The sequence below is a fragment of the Lolium rigidum genome, chromosome 1, assembly GCF_022539505.1.
Source record: "Lolium rigidum isolate FL_2022 chromosome 1, APGP_CSIRO_Lrig_0.1, whole genome shotgun sequence".
Taxonomy (NCBI): domain Eukaryota; kingdom Viridiplantae; phylum Streptophyta; class Magnoliopsida; order Poales; family Poaceae; genus Lolium; species Lolium rigidum.
In genome coordinates this window covers 141,579,062-141,601,513 of record NC_061508.1, presented here as the reverse complement: position 1 = coordinate 141,601,513, position 22,452 = coordinate 141,579,062, and the positions used below count along the sequence as shown (strand labels likewise).

At 40.9% G+C, this 22,452-nt stretch overlaps 2 protein-coding genes across 2 annotated transcripts; both read left to right on the top strand.

Annotated features, from left to right (window-relative positions):
• The first annotated feature begins 1,990 nt into the window (after window positions 1-1,990).
• On the top strand, window positions 1,991-4,286 carry LOC124652170. Its single transcript, XM_047191194.1, has 5 exons — window positions 1,991-2,037; window positions 2,142-2,200; window positions 2,325-3,237; window positions 3,329-4,045; window positions 4,233-4,286. Exons 2-5 carry the CDS (start codon window positions 2,175-2,177, stop codon window positions 4,284-4,286), a joined length of 1,710 nt encoding a protein of 569 aa, XP_047047150.1. The 5' UTR covers window positions 1,991-2,037; window positions 2,142-2,174.
• Window positions 4,196-5,396, top strand: LOC124682480. Its single transcript, XM_047217154.1, has 2 exons — window positions 4,196-4,911; window positions 5,006-5,396. Exons 1-2 carry the CDS (start codon window positions 4,286-4,288, stop codon window positions 5,235-5,237), a joined length of 858 nt encoding a protein of 285 aa, XP_047073110.1. The 5' UTR covers window positions 4,196-4,285; the 3' UTR covers window positions 5,238-5,396.
• Window positions 5,397-22,452: the final 17,056 nt, after the last annotated feature.

The following is a 22,452-nucleotide window of genomic DNA, read 5'->3' as shown; positions in this document are numbered from 1 at the left end:
TTTATTAAGTGCAAGAAAGTAAATGGGCCATCAAGTTCGTGAGATCTTTACTAACTAATTTTTTCTCATGACAAAATTTAATTTGGAAGATAAATAAAAACATGATGAATATACTTGGAATAGAAATGATGGTAGTAGGTAGATATGGTGGACACTATTGGCAAACTTTGATTTTTGGTGGTTGGATGCACGAGTAGAGCTCATACCCAGTATAGGCGAAGGCTAGCAAAAGACTGGGAGCGACCAACTAAGAGAGCAATAATGGCCATAATCATGCATAGCGACAAAACATTATTAATCAAAGCATAAAGTGATATTAAAAGTCAAAAACTAAATGATCATAGATGTTTTAGTTGACTGGTTGTAGTCATAACATGGTATAAGCATGTGCCAAGTCAACCCAATAAAGCATCAAAGGAGAATACCACCATATTATGCTTTGTATGATGGAAACAAAACATGATTCTTTCAATGGCACATTATGCACTCTCAGCTATTTGAGACAAGTAATGGTACAACAATAAATACTAAGCATATAATAAGAATAATATCCAACATGACATGACAAGCTTTCTTTTACATCACTATAAGCATGAAACATTTTACTCGTCTCCAACACCAATCAATTTATTTGAAACAAGTCTCATAGATGAAAATCAATATGGACCAGAGAGCTAATCATACATACATAAATAAAACTAACAAACTCTGAACAAAATTCGAGTGAAAGAACAAGAGCTAAACGTAGTACTGGCAAACTAGAACACTCGCATAACAATAGAAGTGAAAACTAGAGCGTTCTATGCAATTAAAACGGAGTGTGTCTTCTCCAAAACAAGTATGCTGGGATCCAACCATATGCTATAGCAAACAAAACAAATTAAACAAAAAATAAAAATAAAGACGCTCCAAGAACAACACATAGAGTATGAAGCAATAAAAATATAGCGCAAAGATGACCTGATGCTTTGTTGATGAAGAGGGGATGCCCAAGGCATCCCCAAGCTTTGACGCTTTTACCTCTTGGATATTTCTTGGGGTGACATGGGCATCCCCAAGCTTGAGATTTTGTCCATACTTCATCTCATTACATCATTCTTCTCTCCTACATTTGAAAACTTTATTCATATAAAACTTCACACAATTCTTATTAGCGGTGTTAGTACAATTTAAAATAACAAATCCACTTGGGTTCAGTTCTAACATATATCAAACATCTGTTAAAGCATTAGCTACTGTAGCAACCTCTTCAAAAATCTCTTTGCTCAAAAGAACTCAAAAGAAAGAGATTAAGAGGCAGATGCAAATAGTGGCAAAAATATATCAAAACAGAACATCAGATAAAGATCGATTTTTTCGAAAATCTTCTCTTGCTCAGATCAAAAAGTGTTCAAATAACGAAAGTTAGATAATAACCTGGGGCATATGCAAAACAATTGGAAGATCAAAATTACGTTCTGGCTGGGAATATGAATTTTTATGGTGACATCACAAAATCTGTTTTCGGGACAACTTCCCCAAATCTTACTTTCTTCCTATTAGAGGCTATTCTTGGCACAAAAATGAAATAAACATGAGAAGGAGAGGTTATTACAGAGGTAATAACTTCCAAGACTCAACAAAAAAATTACAGAAATAAACACGGGTTATCTCCCAAGAGTGCTTTTTTTAAATGCCTTTCAGCTAGGCGCAGAAAAAGAACTAGCATCAAGTATTTTCAAGTGGGGAAAATTGGGGTCATACCATTAAAAGAACCAAACTTCAGAAAAATACCACTGAAGTTTTTGGCTTTGGAAAACTGCCACTGAAAGGCTGCTCCGTTATTGGTTTCTGCCATTGGCGTCAACTGGCCGTTTGCAACCACGTATCAGCCAGATTAATTGGCCAGGCTGAGCCCAGACTGAACGAACCACACACGCACCCACCAGCCAAGACCGACTGAAGAAAGGAGACGCGGCGGCGCGACTTCCCTGCCGCTAGCTGCCGGCGACGCGCCTCCCCGGCGGCGGCTCATTCTCCTCCGTGAGCTCCTCCATGGTACAGACCCTCTTCCTCCTCTATCCCCCTCGTTTCCCTCGCGATCTGTCTCCTTCCCGTGCTCTTGTGCATGGTATGAACCCTAGTTTTTGGGGATTTTGTAGAGCGGAGACAAGGAACCAGGAAATTGACCAAGGATGGATGAATCTCAAGTTCAAGAAGGGTAATCCCACTTAATATCTCCAGATTTTTCAGTTAGTTCATACTTTTCTTGTATTTGTGTGTGGACGAGTCATGAGGTTCTTATGTGTTCCTCTTTTTTTGTGTTTCTGGCTTGCATATTGCAGAGTTGATCCAAAAACTGCTTGTAGATTAGAGATCCTTGTCAACTCATACTTCAGTATTATAGATGGCAAAAAGGTTTATAGTAAGGGTAGGACTGTAAGTTGGGTTGTTGATTCTGAAAAGTATGCACTAATTGATCTGCACAAGGATATTGCTCCATACTTCACATGGGCCAGCGACCAAAAGGCAAACTTTTGGGTTGTTGATTCAAAGCAGCATATGAAATGCAGGTTAGATACTGACAATCAGCTTCTTGAATTGCTAAGGGCATCGCAAGTGGTTAAGTTGTTCATGGTAGTGGGTGCATGGGAAGAGGGCCATGTTGAGACCAATGTTGCCGATGAGGACATGAGTGCTGCTACCAAGGTGGTTGAGGAGGAGATCAAAGTTGAGGGGTTTGCATGGGCAGAAGTACCAACATATGGAGAAACAACTGCAGGGCCACCAATGGCTGAAGAGGAAGAAAAAGAACACTTCATGACTTTTGGGTGTGATCCTCATGGAGATGAACCAGCTGGAGTAGATGAAGAGTGGAGGTACTTCAAAAAGGTGGATGATGCCGCCCGTGAGTCAAAGCCAACCGAAAAAAATGCAGTAGAAGTGAATAAAAGAAAGAGGGCAAGGCCTATTCCAGAATTTGATACTGAATGTGTTCAAGATGATGAGACTGGAGCGAGAGATGATTATTTTGTGCCATACACAACACATGATCTAGAGAATCCAGTCATCAAGGAAAAAGATACATTTGGTGATAAAGAAGAGTTTATCCAGATTATGAGAACATATGCCATCAAAAATTCATTTGAGACCATGGTTGAACATAGTGACACAACTAGATACAGGGCAAGGTGTGCAGCTGAAGACTGTGAGTGGAGAGTTTATGCGAAGAAACTTCATGGTGGCAACACATTTATGGTTAGTAATATTTTATTTGTAGGTTTATTGTTTTATTTGTTGCACATTTCTCACAGACTTGTCTAACTTTGTAAATCATACTTATTTGCAGGTTGTTAATCTATCTTCATTGGATGATCACACATGTGCCGGTTCAGCCACACTAACGGGACATCAAGCTTCCACGTCTTGGATATCTCGAAGAGCAAAAGATATTGTGCAAGAGGATCCCACTCTGAGTGCAAAGAAGTTACAGAAAAGATTGCAGACACAATACAAGATTGAGATGTCATATTTTAAAGTGTGGGCTGGGAAGAAAGCTGCTATGAATGAGCTTCATGGTACTTGGGAAGAGAGCTTCACAATGTTATGGAGATTCAAAGCAGCTCTAGAAGAAGCTTGTCCAGGAAGCATTGTTGATATCGATTGCAAGAAGATCAATGGACAAATGCATTTTTCAAGGATGTTTGTGTGCATTAGAGCATGTGTTGATGGCTTTTTGGCTGGGTGTAGACCATATCTTGGTGTTGATTCCACACACCTCACTGGTAAGTATAATGGACAGTTGGCTGCAGCAACTGCCATTGATGGACACAATTGGATGTATCCAGTTGCGTATGGTATTTTTGGGAAAGAAAATAATGCCAATTGGGCATGGTTCATGACCAACCTCAAGAAAGCAGTTGGCACTCCACCTGGATTGACGATCCACACTAATGCTTGCAAGGGACTAGCATATGGTGTCAAGAAAGCCTTTGGAGATGATGCAGAGCACCGTGAGTGTTTTAGACACCTAATGGCTAATTTTCGAAAGAAGTTCAAGGGTGAGGTACTGAAATACATGTGGCCTTGTGCGTGGGCATGCACAAGTCGTAGACATGATGCATTGATGGAGAAAATTGCAGCTGATTGTCCTAAGGCAATTGCATTTTTAAATAAGCATCACAATCTGATATGGAGCAGATCCAAATTCTCCAAAGAGTGCAAAGTTGATTATGTTAACAACAACATATCAGAATGCTTCAACAATTGGATTAAGGATTACAAAGACCTTCCAGTTGACTATCTGATGGACAAGATTAGGCAAATGATCCAGGAAAAGATGTACACGAGGCAAGTGATAGCCAATAGACTTCAAGGCCTCACCCTCCCAAGTGTGTTACATGAGTTAAGCATGAAGAATCGAGGGCTGCAGTATGAACTCCAGAAAAGTGGTCCCATGTCAGGTGAAATATCAGGAACAACAAAAGAAGGGAAGACATGGAGGTATGTTGTTGACCTTGAGAAAAGAGAATGTGGTTGTGGACAATGGGAGGTGTCCGGAAAACCATGCCCTCATGCTATATACTTGGTTGGCAAAGTTAGGCAACTAAAGAATGAGGACTTTGTGCATGACTACTATTCCGTAGAGAGATTCAAGATGGCCTATCAGTTTCAGATCGCTCCAATGAATGGCAGGTCAGAATGGCCAAAGGTTGATGTTGGTTTTGAAATGATTCCTCCACCTCTACAAAGGGCTGCTGGCAGACCACGAAAACAGAGAATTAAGGCGAGTGGGGAGCCGGGGAAAAGAGGACCATATCAATGCAAAAGATGCTTTCAGTTTGGGCATATAGAAAAGGGTTGTACTGCTACTCAAGCTGAACTAGAACAAGAGCTTCCACCACCTCGTCCAAAGAAAGGGAAAAAAGCAAGGTAATGTACTATTTTCAGTCATACATGTGCTGCAATGTTTTTTTAAGGTTGTGCTGCAACACTTTTCCCTCACTAACCAAGTTGTAACCCATAGGAAAAGCATATCAGAGGATGTTCAGGCCTCCAAAACATCTGTTGAACCCACTGTGTTGCCGCATTCAAGCCCAGGTGTAGCAACTCGACCAGCGGCTCCTCTTTCTCCAACCAGCCCTGGTGTAACAACTAGAAGGATGGCTTCTCTCTCTCCAACTAGCCCAGGTGTTACAACTAGAAGGATGGCTGCAATCTCACCAGGAGGTATCAATCGCCGGATCATCATTGAGTAGATCAATTAGCTGCCCAGAGGGATAAATTCACTTTTGTATTGCTGCATGTGCAAAGATGCTACTTTGCTGTGAACAATATTATGTACTGAAGTTCAGCTCTATATTGCTGAAAGTCTTCTTTATATGCTCAAGATGATGTGATATCTCCCTTTTGTTATATTCTCCCATATTGGTTTTTATGTTGTTGAATATATGCTGTATAACGCTGTTTGGGAGGCAAATATAATGATGTTTAAGAGGCAAAGTGCTGCTGGAGATTTGTTTTTGGATCATCTATTCAACTGGCTTGGTCAGGTGTGTGCGTGCATTGAGTTGTGTTCAGGTTGCATGTACTCAGGTGTGTGCGTGGATTTTGTTTTCTGCAACCTGGGTGTGTGCGTGTGTTCAGCTGGCTCTAATTTTCCAATCGATCACTTTGCAAACGGCCAGTTGACGCCAATGGTAGAAAGCAATAACGGAGCAGCCTTTCAGTGGCAGTTTTCCAAAGCCAAAAACTTCAGTGGTATTTTTCTAAAGTTTGGTTCTTTTAATGGTATGACCCCAATTTTCCCTTTCAAGTGAAGAAGCATCAAGGAGCAAATATGAAACACATTTAAGTCTAACCCACTTCCTATGCATAGTAATCTTGTAATAAAATAAATCAAAGAAGCACATAGTAACAAGCATGGGTTGGTAAAACAAGAGCAACTTGGGAACTTTTAATATAAAGAGAGGTGTTTTAGTAACATGAAAATTCCAACAACCATATTTTCCTCTCTTGTAATAATTTTCAGTAGCATCATGCACAAACTCAACAATACAAATATCACATAAAACATTCTTATCATGAGTGAATAAAATAATTATTACTCCCAACATAAGCATAATCATTCTTATTAATTGTAGTGGGAGCAAATTCGACAAAATAGCTATCATTATTATTCTCATCACCATAATAATCAGATATAGGAGACATATTGTAATCATAATTAATTTTCTCCTCAATAGTAGGTGGACTGAAAATATCATATTCATCATTGTAATCATCATATCAAATTTTCTCCTCTAAAGTTGGGGAACTAAAAACATCATTTTCATAAAAAAAAACTAGCTTCCCCAAGCTTAGACTTTTCCATAGCACTAGCAATAATGGTGTTCAAATAATTCATACTAATAACATTGCTATTATCATGCAAATAAAGTTCCATAGGTTTTCAAATTTTCTCTGCAAACACTTCATGTCCTAGCTCAAGATAAATGCTAAAAAGCTCTCTATTTTTGTTGTTTTTTCCATTAAGCCTAACTAGTGAAAAACAAGAAACATCAACATGGGAGGTGAGTGATACGTCTCAAAACGTATCTATAATTTTTGATGCTCCATGCTTGTTTTACACCAATTCATATATGTTTTGCTTACACTTCGTTGCACTTTTACATGATTTCCGGCACTAACATATTAACAAGATGCCACAATGTCAGTTCCCTATTTTCTGCTATTTTTGTATTTTAGAAAAGTTGTACAGGAAATATTCTAGGAATTATACGAAACAAAAGCCGAAGTCAATATTTTACCAAAACAAAGACGAAGTCCAGAGGGGGTCGAAAAGGCGCCACAGGGCGGCCAAACCACCCCATGGCGCGGCCTAGGCCTGGCCCGCGCCAAGGGGTCTGGGCCCACCAAGCACCCCACCGACCTAAATCCTCCGCCTATTTATACATCTTCTAGGGAAAACCCTGGATACCCGATCCTCCATCCACGAAAAGTTCTATCGCGGCCGCCATCGCAGAACCCATCACGTGTGGGGGGGGGGGGGGGTTCTCAAGCTCTTCCCGGCACACTGCCGGAGGGGGAAATCATCGCCGGAGGCATCTACATCGCCATGTCCGCCTCCAAAGTGATGTCTAAGTAGTTGATCCCTGGACTATGGTCCATAGCAGTAGCTAGATGGTTGTCTTCTCTCATTTGCGTTTCATGAATAGATCTTGTGAGCTGCCCTACATGATCAAGAACATCTTTATGTAATCCTATATTGCGTTTGCTGGAATCCGATGAATATGGTATACTATGTTGAGATTGATTATATATTCATGTCATGTGTTATTTTGTGATCTTGCATGCTCTCCGTTGCTAGTAGAAACTCTGGCCAAGTGGACACTTGTGACTCCAAGAGGGGGTATTTATGCTCGATAGTAGGTTCATGCCTCTAGTTTTCTGGGAGAGTGACATTTAACTTCTAAGATTGTAGATGTGTTGTTGCTACTACGGAGAAAACAACAATGTTTTATCCGTGGTTAAATCTATTGTTTACTTTACACACATTGCTTAATGCGATAGTATATTGCTTGCAACTTAATACTGAAAGGGGTTCAGACGATAACCTGAAGGTGGATTATTAGTCATAGACGCAGTTGGATTACGGTCTATGTATTATGTTATAATGCCCATATCAAATCTCATAGTAATCATCTTGTCATGTATTGGTCGATATTCTGTCAATTGTTGAGCTGTAATTTGTTCACCCAACATGTTATTTATCTTTATGGAGAGACACCTCTAGTGAACTGTGGACCCCGGTCATGTTTCCTTTACTGATAAATTCTACTGCAATCCTGTTATGTTTACTTTCTGCAACCATCTCTTTCCACTCGTTACGTCTAATCCTGTGTTTTTAGCAAACCGGTGAGATTGAAAACCTCACTGTAAGTTGCGGAAAAGTACTTTGGTTGTTTCTGTGTGCAGGTTCCACGTTGTTGCTGACGCTAGTAGTGTCCCCTGCCACTAGTCAGCCAGCAACACCTTCAGAAGTCATGCCTTTCTCCTACTGGTCAATTAAACCTTGGTTTCGTACTGAGGGAAAACTTGCTGCTGTGCTCATCACACCTTCCTCTTGAGGTTTCCCAACCGTTTCCACAACAACTGCCAACAAGATTGTCTGGCGCCATCACCGGAGGACCATCAAAAATTTCCGGCGACGTTGCCGGGGAGAAAGAGGATTTCTGCAAGGGGAGTCTCTCATCTCCAATCTTTTTTACTTTGTTATAGTTTGCTTAGTTTACTTTATTTTGTTTTGTTTGCTTTATTATACCGAAAACACATAAAAATTAGTTTCATTTTATAGTTGTCTTTATATCAAAAACACAAAAAATTAGTTTCTTACATAGTTGTTATTTCGTTTCTAGTTCATTATGTGGATTCCTAAGTACGATCTGAAGGACCTATCTGTAGGTAGTGGTTCTATTGGAAGGATAGCATTGAAAAATTCTTCAATCATGTTAGTAAGCATAAAGATATTGAGGATAAATCTCTGGTAGAACTTGCTCCTAATTATGAAACTGATGCATCTTGTTTAGTTCAAATCCTGGAGGCTAGATTTGTTAGCCTTAATCCTTTTATGCAGCAAATGTTTCTTAAACTCCATGAAATTCGGGATGATGAAAATAAAGAATTTATCCTAGAAACTTTGCTTAGAGAATTAAAAGATGTGGTTATAGCAGCTAGGAAAGTTTTTGATCGGTTTGAGAACCTAGGCTCATGTGTAGATATCTTTGGTACACTTGACCAAACCAAAAATAGTAGAGAAGTAAAAATACCAATACCTTTCAAATTAGTAGCAATGCATGAAGCTTGGGAAAAGAATTTTTTTGGGATTGTTCCTGAAAATCCATTTGATGAAAGTAGTGAACCTAAAAGTGCAGAGAAAGGGTCTTCTAAGACTCATATTGATAAAATACAAATATTTGTTGAAAAGACTTCTCGCATTGATCTTAATGCTTCTTCACTCGATAATACTTGATGCTCGCATTTTTTCTGCGACTAACTGAAAGGCGTTAAAGAAAAGCGCTTATGGGAGACAACACATGTTTTATTTACAATAATTTTTTTTTGTTGAGTCTTGGAAGTTATTACCTCTGTAATAACCTCTCATTATCATTTTTATTTTGTTTTGTGCCAAAAATAGCCTCTAATTGGAAGAAAGTAAGATTTGGGGAAGTTGTTGTTCTGAAAACAGATTATGTGCTGTTGTCATACAAATTCGTAAAAATAGCCAGAGCGAAATTTTTAGCTGTCATTTTTTATGCATATTCCCCAGGTTATTATCTAACTTTTGTTAGTTGACCACTTTTCGATATAAGCAGCAGATGATTTTTGAAAAAATCGATCTTTACCTATTGTTTTGTTTTGACAGATTTCTGCACTATTTGCATTTGCCTCTTATATCTCTTTCGTTTTTAGTTCTTTTGATCAAAGAGCTTTTTAAAAAGTTTCTACAGTATCTTATGCTTTAATAGATGTTTGATATATGCTAGTACTGAAACCAAGTGGATTTGTTTATTTTGATTGTACTAATGTTGCTAATAGAGAATTGTGTGAAGTTTTGTATGAAGGAAGTTTTCAAGTGTAGGGAAAGAAGAATGATATGATGAGATGAAGAATGGACAAAAGCTCAAGTTTTGGGATGCCCCTGCACCCCCAATACATATTGAAGAGGTACAAGCGTCAAAGCTTGGGGATGCCCAAGGCATGCCCTCTCCATCAACAAAGCAACATGTCATCTCTCTATGGGCTATATTTTTATTGCTTCATACGCTATGTGTTGTTCTTGGAGCGTCTTTATTTTTATATTTTTTATTTTTGTTTTGTTTTCTGTAGCATATGTTGGATCCCGGAACATTTTTTTTGGAGAAAGACCCGCTCCGTTTTAATTGCATAGAACGCTCTAGTTTTTAATGTTAATGTTTTGCGAGTGTTCTATTTTTCTGGTACTCTGTTTAGCTCTTGTTCTTTCACTTGAATTTTATTCAGAGCTCGTTAGTATTCTTTATTTGTGTATGATTAGATGTCTGGTCCATAATGTATTTCATATCTGATTGTTATTTCAAATAAGTTGATTGGTGTTGGATACGAGTAAAATATTTCATGACTATAGTGATGCAAAAGGAAGCTTGCCTAGACTGTGGCATAGACTTTGGCATGTCATGTTGGATGTTATTCTTGTCATATGCTTAGTATTTATTGTTGTAGGATGACTTGTTTCAAATGTCCGAGAGTGCACAATGTGTCATCGAAAGAATGATGTGTTGTTTCTATCATAAAAGCATAATATTGTGGTATTCTCCTTTGATGCTTTATGTGGTTGACTTGGCGCATGCTTACACCATGTTATGACTATAACCAGTCAACTAAAGCCTCCATGATCATTTAGTTTTTGACTTGTAATATCACTTTATGTTTTGATTGATAATGTTTTGTCGCTATGCATGATTATGTTCATTAGTGCTCTCTTAGTTGGTCGCTCCCAGTCTTTTGCTAGCCTTCGCCTGCGCTGGGTATGATTTCTACTCGTGCATCCAACCAACTTAAACCAAAGTTTTCCAATTGTGTCCACCATATCTACCTAATAGCATTATTGCTATTCCAAGTAATTCATCATGTTTTTATTTATCTTCCAAATTAAATCTTGGCATGAGAAAATTAGTCAGTAAAGCTCTCACGAACTTGATGGCACATTTACTTTCTTGCACTTAATAAATTTGATCATTGTGCCTATCTTATGAAGTTTGTATGTTTGCAAATTGCGAGTTGGGAGTTAGTATAACCATGCTTTCATGGGGAACACTTTCGACATTGCACTTATATTTAGTTAATGTCATGTTCTTTTGTTTATGCATGCCTAGCGGTGCGAAATAAAATGGAAACTTACAAGTCCATGGAGTTTGTATATGAGTTAGGGAAACGCCTCGGCCACTAATCTAAGCCATGCAACACTCATGGTGGAAATTTACAGCTAAGCCATAGTGAGCATTCTATGAAGCATTTGCAATAAAAAGATGTACTCATAGTAAATAAAAAATTGCTGAGATGCTCATTGTCTGTTTGTCTTGTCATTTTGGCATGGGATTGCTCCACAAGAGTACATCCATATCATCGGGCAAGAGGTACCCCGTTGGCGATTCTCAATGATACATGTATACTTATAATGATAAGAACTTATTTTGGACCTAACTTGTGATTTGCAAGCATATAGATTATTTTTTACTCACATTAACTTTAACCATTCAAGATGCTTATGATAGGAGCAATGAGATCTCAAAGCTTTACTTACTTTTTGGACGGTTTATAAAACTTCTTTATCTTGCTTACTCTTCAAAGAGTCTCGCTTTTACTTTTATGTTGAGTCTCCACCTTCTACTTTATGCACCAATTAAGAGAGCATAGTTGTCATTCTTAGTGCAATGTGCATAGTCCCAAAATTATTATTGATTGATTCATGAGTGTGCTATTGCTTGCTTTCAAATTACTTGTATCTAGTCACCCTCTGAACTTTGAAGGTGTCCTAGCAGTTATGTTTTGCTATTTCATAAAGGACCTGTTGAGTACCACTTTGTTATTTACTTTCAATGCACTATTATACATGATCCTTTGTTTGAATTACTCTTCATGTTATAACATAGTTGCTAAGTTCTATTAAATTATATCTATCATGCCTATGTTTAGAGTACTTTGATCCTATCTCACAATGCTTTACATGTTTGATCAAGATTATGTTGGCTTCATGTCACCTCAAAAATTATTTTGTTATCACTTACCTAGTCGAGGACGAGCAGGAGTTAAGCTTGGGGATGCTTGATACGTCTCAAACGTATCTATAATTTTTGATGCTCCATGCTTGTTTTATATCAATTCATATATGTTTGGCTTACACTTTGTTGCACTTTTACATGATTTCCGACACTAACCTATTAACAAGATGCCACAGTGCCAGTTCCCCGTTTTCTAATGTTTTTGTATTTCAGAAAAGTTGTACAGAAAATATTCTTGGAATTGGACGAAACAAAAGCCGAAGTCAATATTTTACCGGAACGAAGACGAAGTCCAGAGGGGGGGGGGTCGAAGAGGCGCCACAAGGTGGCCAAACCACCCCATGGCACGGCCTAGGCCTGGCCCGCGCCAAGGGGGTCTGGGCCCACAAGGCACCCCACTGACCTAAATCCTCCGCCTATTTATATATCTTCTCGGGAAAACCCTGGATACCCGAGCCTCCATCCACGAAAAGTTCCATCGCGAGCGCCATCGTAGAACCCATCTCGGGGGGTTCTGAAGCTCTTCCCGGCACCCTGCCGAAGGGGGAAATCATCGCCGGAGGCATCTACATCGCCTTGCCCGTGTCCGAAGTGATGCGTGAGTAGTTCATCCCTGGACTATGGGTCCATAGCAGTAGCTAGATGATTGTCTTCTCCACTTTGTGCTTCATGTATAGATCTTGTGAGCTGCCCTACATGATCAAGATCATCTTTATGCAATCATATATGTTGTGTTTGCTAGGATCCGATGAATATTGTATACTATGTTGAGATTGATTATATATTAATGTCATATCTTATTTGTGATCTTGCATGCTCTCCGTTGCTAGTAGAAACTCTGGCCAAGTGGACACTTGTGACTCCAAGAGGGGGTATTTATGCTCGATAGTAGGTTCATGCACGCCTCTAGTTTTCTGGGAGAGTGACATTTAACTTCTAAGATTGTAGATGTGTTGTTGCTACTAGGGAGAAAACAACAATATTTTATCCGAGGGTAATTCTATTGTTTACTTTACACACATTGCTTAATGCGATAGTCTGTTGCTTGCAACTTAATACTGAAAGGGGTTCGGACGATAACCTGAAGGTGGATTATTAGTCATAGACGCAGTTGGATTACGGTCTATGTATTATGTTGTAATGCCCATATCAAATCTCATTGTAATCATCTTGTCATGTATTGGTCGACATTCTATCAATTGCCGAGCTGTAATTTGTTCACCCAACATGCTATTTATCTATATGGAGAGACACCTCTAGTGAACTATGGACCCCGGTCATGTTTCCTTTATTGATAAATTCTACTGCAATCCTGTTCTGTTTACTTTCTGCAACCATATCTTTCCACTCGATACGTCTAATCCTTTGTGTTTAGCAAACCGATGAGATTGACAACCTCACTCTAAGTTGGGGCAAATTACTTTGGTTGTGTTGTGTGCAGGTTCCACGTTGTTGCTAACGCCGGTAGCGCCCTTCCACTAGTCAGCCAGCAACACCTTCAGAAGTCACGCCTTTCTCCTACTGGTCGATTAAACCTTGGTTTCGTACTGAGGGAAAACTTGCTGATGTGCTCATCACACCTTCCTCTTGGGGTTTCCCAACTGCTTCCACAACAACTGCCAACAAGATTGTCTGGTGCCATCACCGGAGCACCATCAGTGAGCATGGAATAAACTAAGCAAAACAATAACAAAGTAAAGAGATTGGAGATAAGAGACTCCCCTTGAAGAAATCCTCTTTCTCCCTGGCAACGACGCCGGTAAAAGAGCTTGATGAGCGCAGATTGCACACCGTTGGGAACCCCAAGAGGCAGGTATGATGAGCACAGCAGCAAGTTTTCCCTTAGTAAGAAACCAAGGTTTAATCGATTAATAGGATAAAAGCGTGACTTCTGAAGGTGTTCCTAGCTGACTTGTGGCAGGGCGCACTACCGACGTCAGCAACAACGTGGAACCTGCACACAACACAACCAAAATACTTTGCCCCAACTTACAGTGAGGTTGTCAATCTCACCGTTTTTGTTGGACACAAAGGATTAAATGTGTGGAAAGAGATATTTGTTTACAGTGAAATTAAAGAGAATAATGCTTGCAGTAAGTAAACAGAACATGATGATTGTATCAGTGTAAAAGAAAGGACCGGGGTCCACAATTCATTAGAGGTGTCTCTCCATAAAGATAAATAACATGTTGGGTGAACAAATTACAGCTGGGCAATTGACAGAATAAAGATCGTACATGACAAGATGATTACTATGAGATTCGTTTGGGCATTACTATAGGGATTCATAGCATAGAAAACAAAAAATTTCCTACCGCAAGAACGAATAACAAGCCAAGATCTAATCTAGTAGATGGTAGCAACGAGGTGAAGATCAACATACCCTCGAAGATCGCTAAGCGTAACGAGATAAATCTCGTGGTGGATGTAGTCGATCACTTGCCGCTTTCAAAAGCGCGTATAAGATCTTGACAGTGCCACAATTGGGCAGCACCTCCGCACTCGGTCACACGTACGGTGTTGATGACGACGTCATTCTCACCATTCCAGCGGGCAGCGGATGTAGTAGATCCTCCTCGGAATCCCGCCAGCATGACGGCGTGGTTGTTGAGGGTACTCCTCGGCAATGCCCTCAGTGTGGGGCTTAGGGTAGATGGAATCCTGTAAGCTGACACGAGCCATCGATTATCAAACAAGCGGGGAGGGCGATTTACCCAGGTTCGGGGCCCTCGATGAGGTATAACTCTTACGTCCTACCTGTCTGATCTTGATTATGAAGATATCAGGTTACAATGGGGTGCTGAAGGTTTCAGCTGTGATCTCGTCGAGAGAATAAGTTCTATGGGAACCTAGCTCTGGACTTATGGTGTCTAAAATTTCTAAGATTGCGTGAGTCCCTCGACAGCACCTCTCCTGGCCCTTATATAGGGGGCCAGGTCTCGAGAGATCTGTCCGGGTACGACTAGGTTACAAAAGATCCAAGTTCTAGACTTTCCTTGTATTCTTCTTTTCTTCGTCTTGTTCTTCACGGAACCTCCTTTGGCACCGACGTAGTGGCCCACCTTGCCTTCGGGTGTCTTCATGGGCCTCCAGTTGGGCCGTACAGGATAGGGCAATATCAGTTACCCGAAGGGTAATGCCCACGTCAGTAGCCCCCGAGTGTGTAGCCGAAGTTTTTCCGGGTAGAGACTAAAGCATGCCTTCATCGAATGTTCTTCTCCCTTGATACTTCTTGTCCTTCTTGTAATAGCATCATCTCCTTCTATCGGGTGCGCGTCCAGAGCTCCCGATGGGAGTAGCCCCCGAGTCTAGGTACGGATGCTTGCAATCCGTGCGTAGACTCAAGTTGTGCCACTCGAATGTCTTTTTTTCTCCCGAAACTTTCCGTAGGCCTTCATAGGTCATCCGATACATTTGCTTCGGGGATTCAATTCTTCAAGTAAGGGTTTGACACGTAAAGGATATTGAGTAACGTGCCCAACTTTGCTGGTTAACTGCCGAAGGCAAAACAACGCTACTCTACACAGAATCAAGTCCCCGAGCATGATCCTGGAGTGCAAAAGAGTTTGTCGGGTGCGTAATCGGCGCTCCCGATGGGAGTAGCACTTGGGCTTCCGGTATTCACCCTTTCTTCCTCGTCTAAATTTATCGGGTGCGTGTCCAGCGCTCCCGATGGGAGTAGCCCCCGAGTCTAGGTGCGGATGTTTGCAACCGCGCATAGACTCAAGTTGATCCACTCATCGGCAGTGAAGTGCGCCAATCATCTTCTCAAGTTGGTTGATGAGGCGAAGACTAAAGCCGCGCCTGAAGCTGCTCCTGGCTCATCATCAGCTCTTCCTTGATTAGACCCTTGTTGTATTTAAACCTTGAAATGATCTAAGACTGTTTTATACTGGCTCTGTTGCCAGTACCAACACTCTTTTGAATGTAATATATGTGCAGTGCTCCCGATGGGAGTTCTTATCAATGCTTTTCTGAACTCAGAGTTGTGCTACAGACTCTTCCAACCTCTTCTCGTGCCGATCCCTCTTTTAGTTCTTCGACTAACGATGAATTCAAACTTGTTCGCCCTTTGCGTGACCAAATAACTCGGCTAAACAAAGACATAGTCACCCTTCATGCGATGGCGGCATTGGTAAAGAGAAAAAGCGAGATTGCTACCGCGATTGAACAATATGCTCTTGATCGTCTCCATATTGCTACTGAAAGCTTGAGCTGTAAGTGTCCGTCCACCTTTTGATTTGTATTGAAGCTTGAACACCTCTTGATTGATTCTTGCTTCTCAATAGTTGTGGCTTCTGATTCGACATAAGAAAACAGAAGGATCCACGAAAAGATCGAGGCGATGACCAATGTTGCGCACCCGAAGCATGAATTGTGGTCCCATCGACCGAAGGCTGTTGTCGTTGCCAAATTTGAGCACCAAGCAGAGAAGGTGCATTATTACTTTGACAAGTATCATGCTCATCTTTTGATGGTATGGAAGACCTTGTTTCCTTTAGACCAAGCACCCGAGACTTTATCTGCTCTGTTTACCCGATTCAAGACTCCAGAGAGGATTTGACTGTTGGTGCGAAAGTAACTCCTGGCCGGCGCCGAACTTGCTCTTGCCTCATTTTTAGCATGTCACCCGACCTTAGATTTGGAGGCCATAGCGAATACCAGTAGGAGATTAGACCAATATTATGACATTGCCAGAAATCCTGCATATGTTATCATCTCTCGGATGGAAACAGGCATTGAGAGGGATCTGAAGGCCCGAGAAGACCAAGGAAACCTGCAATAGAGTTATGTGCACACATATTTGTATTTACAAGGGGTAATCATGTATGTAACTTAACGTGTGTTTTATACACCGTGTACTTTTTGGTGAATTTGCTAATTCAATTAATATTTTTTTGTCGAGGGGGCTGAGTGATCAAGTCAGCCTGCTCACCCGATGACTCCGTTGTAATTGCAAGTTTATTGCAGAGTCGATGTGTAAGTTCTGTAGGAGCGACACACGTCGATTAAGCGAGGGATTTAGGCGCTTGGCTTCTTTACATGGTGCACGGGTTTGAGCCTTGTTTGTAATAGTATGCCCATCAACTGCAGCACTCGCGTATTTTCTCGAGGCTTGGATGGATTGTTTGTGTATCAGGAACCAGCGCTCCCGATGGGAGTATTGGTTAGTGATACTGTAAGGACGTATTATTGGCCAGCGCTCCCGATGGGAGTAAGAGCCAATAACACAGAGTTCGAACTGTTGTTCGAGTAGTGATGCCTGAAACAATAGGTGTGAAAAATCAATCAGAAATTTTATTCATAATATAAGACAAGCTGAGGAGCTGCCATATAACAGGTAGAGGATAGATGTATCCTATGCGTAGAATCGTCGCAAATGTGCGACATTCCAGGGATTTTCAACATCTTCACCAGATGCTGGATTCTTGAGTCGATAAGCTCCCCCTGGTATCACTTTAGTGATGATGAACGGCCCTTCCCATGGAGATTCGAGCTTCAGAGGTCTTTCTTGTTTTAGTTGCAGTACCATGTCTCTAACGCTGAAGCTTCGACTGCGTACTCGTCGACTGTGGTAGTTTCTCAACGCCTGCTGATACACCGTTGTTCTTGCCAAGGCGATGTCCCGAGCTTCGTCAAGGAGGTCCATGGCATCTTGCAGCGCATTGTTGGAAGTTGCTTCCGTGTATGCATTCACCCGAGGGGCTTCGAATCAAACGTCGGCTGGCAAAACTGCTTCGGCTCCGTATACCAAAAAGAATGGGGTATATTGAGTCGATCTGTTGGGTGTAGTATGCAAACTCCAAAGTACAGGCGGCAATTCTTCGACCCAAGCTCCAGCTGCACCTGTGAGGCGCTTTTTGAGGCCATCTCCGATTAGGCCATTGGTTTGAGGATGTGATACGTCTCAAACGTATCTATAATTTCTTATGTTCCATGCTAGTTTTATGACAATACTCACATGTTTTATATACACTTTATATCATTTTGATGCATTTTCCGGCACTAACCTATTAACAAGATGCCGAAGCGCCGGTTCTCGTTTTCTGCTGTTTTTGGTTTCAGAAATCCTACACAGAAAATATTCTCGGAATTGGACGAAACAAAAGCCCACGGTCTTATTTTCCACGGAGCCTTCCAGAACACCGAAGAGGAGATGCAGAGGGGCGACGAGGCGGCCACACCATAGGGGGGCGCGGCCCCACCCCTGGCCGCGCCGCCTTATGGGGTGGGCCCCTCGAGCGTCCCCCGACTCTGCCCCTTTGCCTATATAATCCTTCCTTCGCGAAAACCCTAGTACCGAGAGCCACGATACGAGAAAACATACTGAGATGCCACCGCCGTCAACCCTATCTCGGGGGTTCCGAAGATCGCCTCTGGCACCCTGCCGGAGAGGGGAATCATCACCGGACGGCTCTACATCACCATGCCCGCCTCCGGACTGATGCGTGAGTAGTTCATCCTTGGACTATGGGTCCATAGCAGTAGCTAGATGGTTGTCTTCTCCTCTTGTGCTATCATGTTTAGATCTTGTGAGCTGCCTATCATGATCAAGATCATCTATTTGTAATGCTACATGTTGTGTTTGTTGGGATCCGATGAATATGGAATACTATGTCAAGTTGATTATTGATCTATCATATATGTGTTGTTTATGATCTTGCATGCTCTCCGTTGCTAGTAGAGGCTCTGGACAAGTTGATACTTGTGACTCCAAGAGGGAGTATTTATGCTCGATAGTGGGTTCATGCCTCCATTGAATCCAGGACGATGACGAGAAAGTTCTAAGGTTGTGGATGTGCTGTTGCCACTAGGGATAAAACATCAATGCTTTGTCTAAGGATATTTTTATTGTTTACATTACGCACAGTACTTAATGCAATTGTCTGTTGTTTGCAACTTAATACTGGAAGGGGTGCGGATGCTAACCCGAAGATGGAATTTTTAGGCATAGATGCATGTTGGATAGCGGTCTATGTTCTTTGTCGTAATGCCCTAAGTAAATCTCATAGTAGTCATCGTGATATGTATGTGCATTGTTATGCCCTCTCTATTTGTCAATTGCCCAACTGTAATTTGTTTACCCAACATGCTATTTATCTTATTGGAGAGACACCACTAGTGAACTGTGGACCCCGGTCCATTCTTTTACATCTGAAATACAATCTACGCAATCATTGTTCTCTCGTTGTTCTTTGCAAACAAACATCATTCTCCACACCATACGTTTAATCCTTTGTTTACAGCAAGCCGGTGAGATTGACAACCTCACTGTTAAGTTGGGGAAAAGTATTTTGATTGTGTTGTGCAGGTTCCACGTTGGCGCCGGAATCCCTGGTGTTGCGACGCACTACACTCCTTCACCAACAACCTTCACGTGGCCTTCATCTCCTACTGGTTCGATAACCTTGGTTTCTTACTGAGGGAAAACTTGCTGCTGTGCGCATCACACCTTCCTCTTGGGGTTCCCAACGGACGTGTGCATCACGCGCCATCAAGACTGTTTTCTGGCGCCGTTGCCGGGGATCTGAAGAAAAGTTACACCACATAGATTTCTAACTCCCACGTCAACTGCACGCCAGCAACTGTTTTCTGGCGCCGTTGCCGGGGAGATCAAGACACGCTGCAAGGGGAGTCTCTCACACCCAATCTCTTTACTTTGTTTATTGTCTTGCTTTATTTTATTTTCTGTTTTGTTTGCTTTCTTTATATCAAAAACACAAAAAATTAGTTACTTGCATTTAATTTATTTTTTTATCATGACTAGTCCTGTACTTGTTACTCTGTCACCTGAGGAATTGATCTTTACTTTTAAACAAGGGGATGAGGAGAGTTTTAAAGAAGCTTGGTCTAGAATTTTTGATTCTTATGGTAAAACTGAACCTAAAATGACTCTAAGCCTGCTTCTTAGTAACTTTTATTTTGGGCTTATTCGCTATAGATATGCCTTGGATGCTGTAGTGGGAGGAGATTTCCTTCACTGCGATGGGGATCAAGTTTTTAATGCCATAAAAAATTGGTTGCATCATCTAGCTCTGCTAATAAGTCCGATTCATCTCTTGCTAGTATTTATAATATATTAAACACTCTCGAGACAAATATATCTAGTTTAAAAGAAGGGTATAGTCAGATTCGTGAGTATTTTGATTATGTCCCAGTAAACTTTGAACCTTCAATGTGGGAGCCTACTATTAAAGTTTCTATTTGTGGTGAAACTTTTTATGCCCATTCTGATATTATGTCTGAGTTTTGCCTTATGCCTAAAAGTATTTATGAATCTTTGACACTTTGTGGACTTACTGAAGGTGGAGAAGGAATAACTCTTACTGATAACTCTATTATAATTCCTAAGGGAATAGCTGAAGGTGTGTTCACAACCTTTCTTGGAAGAACGGTATCCACTGATTATCTCGTTATTGAATGTGTAGGGACAGGACAAATCACACTTGGAAGATCCCTGCTGAAACTCATGGGAGCAACCATAGATGTGGGGAAAGGCACTCTAAATTTTACCTCTACCCCCAGATGCGGTCATGTATTCCCTAGACCAAAGAGTAAGAAGGGTAGGCGCAAAGCCTCTGGTAATAATGTTAATGCTTCTTCTCTTGATGTTACTTGATTTACACTTTCTGCGCCTAGCTGAAAGGCGTTAAAGAAAAACGCTTATGGGAGACAACTCATTATTTTATTTCTGCAATTTTTGTTTTATATTTGAGTCAAGGTGCTTGCTACTAATGTAGAAATACCTTTGTATCTTTACTTTATTGCATTGTTGTGCCAAGTAAAGTCTTTGATAGAGAGTTGATACTAGATTTGGATTTCTGCGCAGAAATAGATTTTTAGCTGTCACGAATTTGAGTTGATCTCTCCGTAGGAGAGTCTAAAAAATCTGCAAAAATTCATGAGTAATTCGCAGATATGTACGCAACTTTCATTCAATTTGAGCTTCTTCATCTGAGCATGTTAAGTGCCTCGAAAAAATTCGTCTTTATGGGCTGTTCTGTTTTGACAGATTCTGCATTTTATTTCACATTGCCTCTTTTACTGTGTTTGAGTGGATTTCTTTGCTCCATTAAATTTCAGTAGCCTTGGGTAATGTCCAGAAGTGTTGGGAATGATTGTGTCCTCTCTGAACATGTGAATTTTTGATTATGCACTAACTCTCTAATGAGATTATTTTGAGTTTGGTGTGGAGGAAGTTTTCAAGGATCAAGAGAGGAGGATGATATAATATGATCAAGAAGAGTGAAAAGTCTAAGCTTGGGGATGCCCCGGTGGTTCACCCCTGCATATTTTAAGAAGACTCAAGCGTCTAAGCTTGGGGATGCCCAAGGCATCCCCTTCTTCATCGACAACATTATCGAGTTCCTCCCCCGAAACTATATTTTTATTCCATCACATCTTATGTGCTTTGCTTGGAGCGTCGGTTTGTTTTTGTTTTTGTTTTTGTTTGAATAAAATGGATCCTAGCATTCATTGTGTGGGAGAGAGACACGCTCCGCTGTTTCATATGGACAAATATGTCCTTAGGCTTTACTCATAGTATTCATGGCGAAGGTTGAATCTTCTTCGTTAAATTGTTATATGGTTGGAATCGGGAAATGCTACATGTAGTAATTCTAAAATGTCTTGAATAATTTGATACTTGGCAATTGTTGTGCTCATGTTTAAGCTCTTGCATCATATACTTTGCACCCATTAATGAAGAAACACCTAGAGCTTGCTAAATTTGGTTTGCATATTTGGTCTCTCTAAGGTCTAGATAATTTCTAGTATTGAGTTTTGAACAACAAGGAAGACGGTGTAAAGTCTTATAATGTTTACAATGTGTCTTTTATGTGAGTTTTTCTGCACCGGTTCATCCTTGTGTTTGTTTCAAATAACCTTGCTAGCCTAAGCCTTGTATCGAGAGGGAATACTTCTCATGCATCCAAAATCCTTGAGCCAACCACTATGCCATTTGTGTCCACCGTACCTACCTACTACATGGTATTTCTCCGCCATTCCAAAGTAAATTGCTTGAGTGCTACCTTTAAATAATTCAAAATTTATCACCTCTGATTTGTGTCAATGTTTTATAGCTCATGAGGAAGTATGTGGTGTTTATCTTTCATTCTTGTTGGGCAACTTTCACCAATGGACTAGTGGCTTCATCCGCTTATCCAATAATTTTGCAAAAAGAGCTGGCAAGGATTCCCAGTCCCAAATTAATTAACCTAAATAGACACTCCTCCATGGTATGTGATTGTTGGACGGCACCCGAAGGATTCGGTTAGCCATGGCTTGAGAAAGCAAAGGAGGGGAGGAGTGTCATCATAATAAAACTAAAATAAAAAGGCACTCCTTCATGGTATGAGATTGTTGGCAGGCACCCGAGGATTCGGTTAGCCATGGTTTGTGAAAGAAAGGTTGGAAGGAGTGCCACCCAAAAATAAAAATAATTCATGGGAGCCGCTCTTTGAAGGTTTGTCCGGCAAGGGGGTTAGAGTGCCCACTACCATTCGTTGACAACAACAAACACCTCTCAAAATTTTACTTTTATGCTCTCTTTATGTTTTCAAAACCAAAGCTCTAGCACAAATATAGCAATCAATGCTTCCCTCTACGAAGGGCCATTCTTTTACCTTTTATGTTGAGTCAGTTCACCTATCTC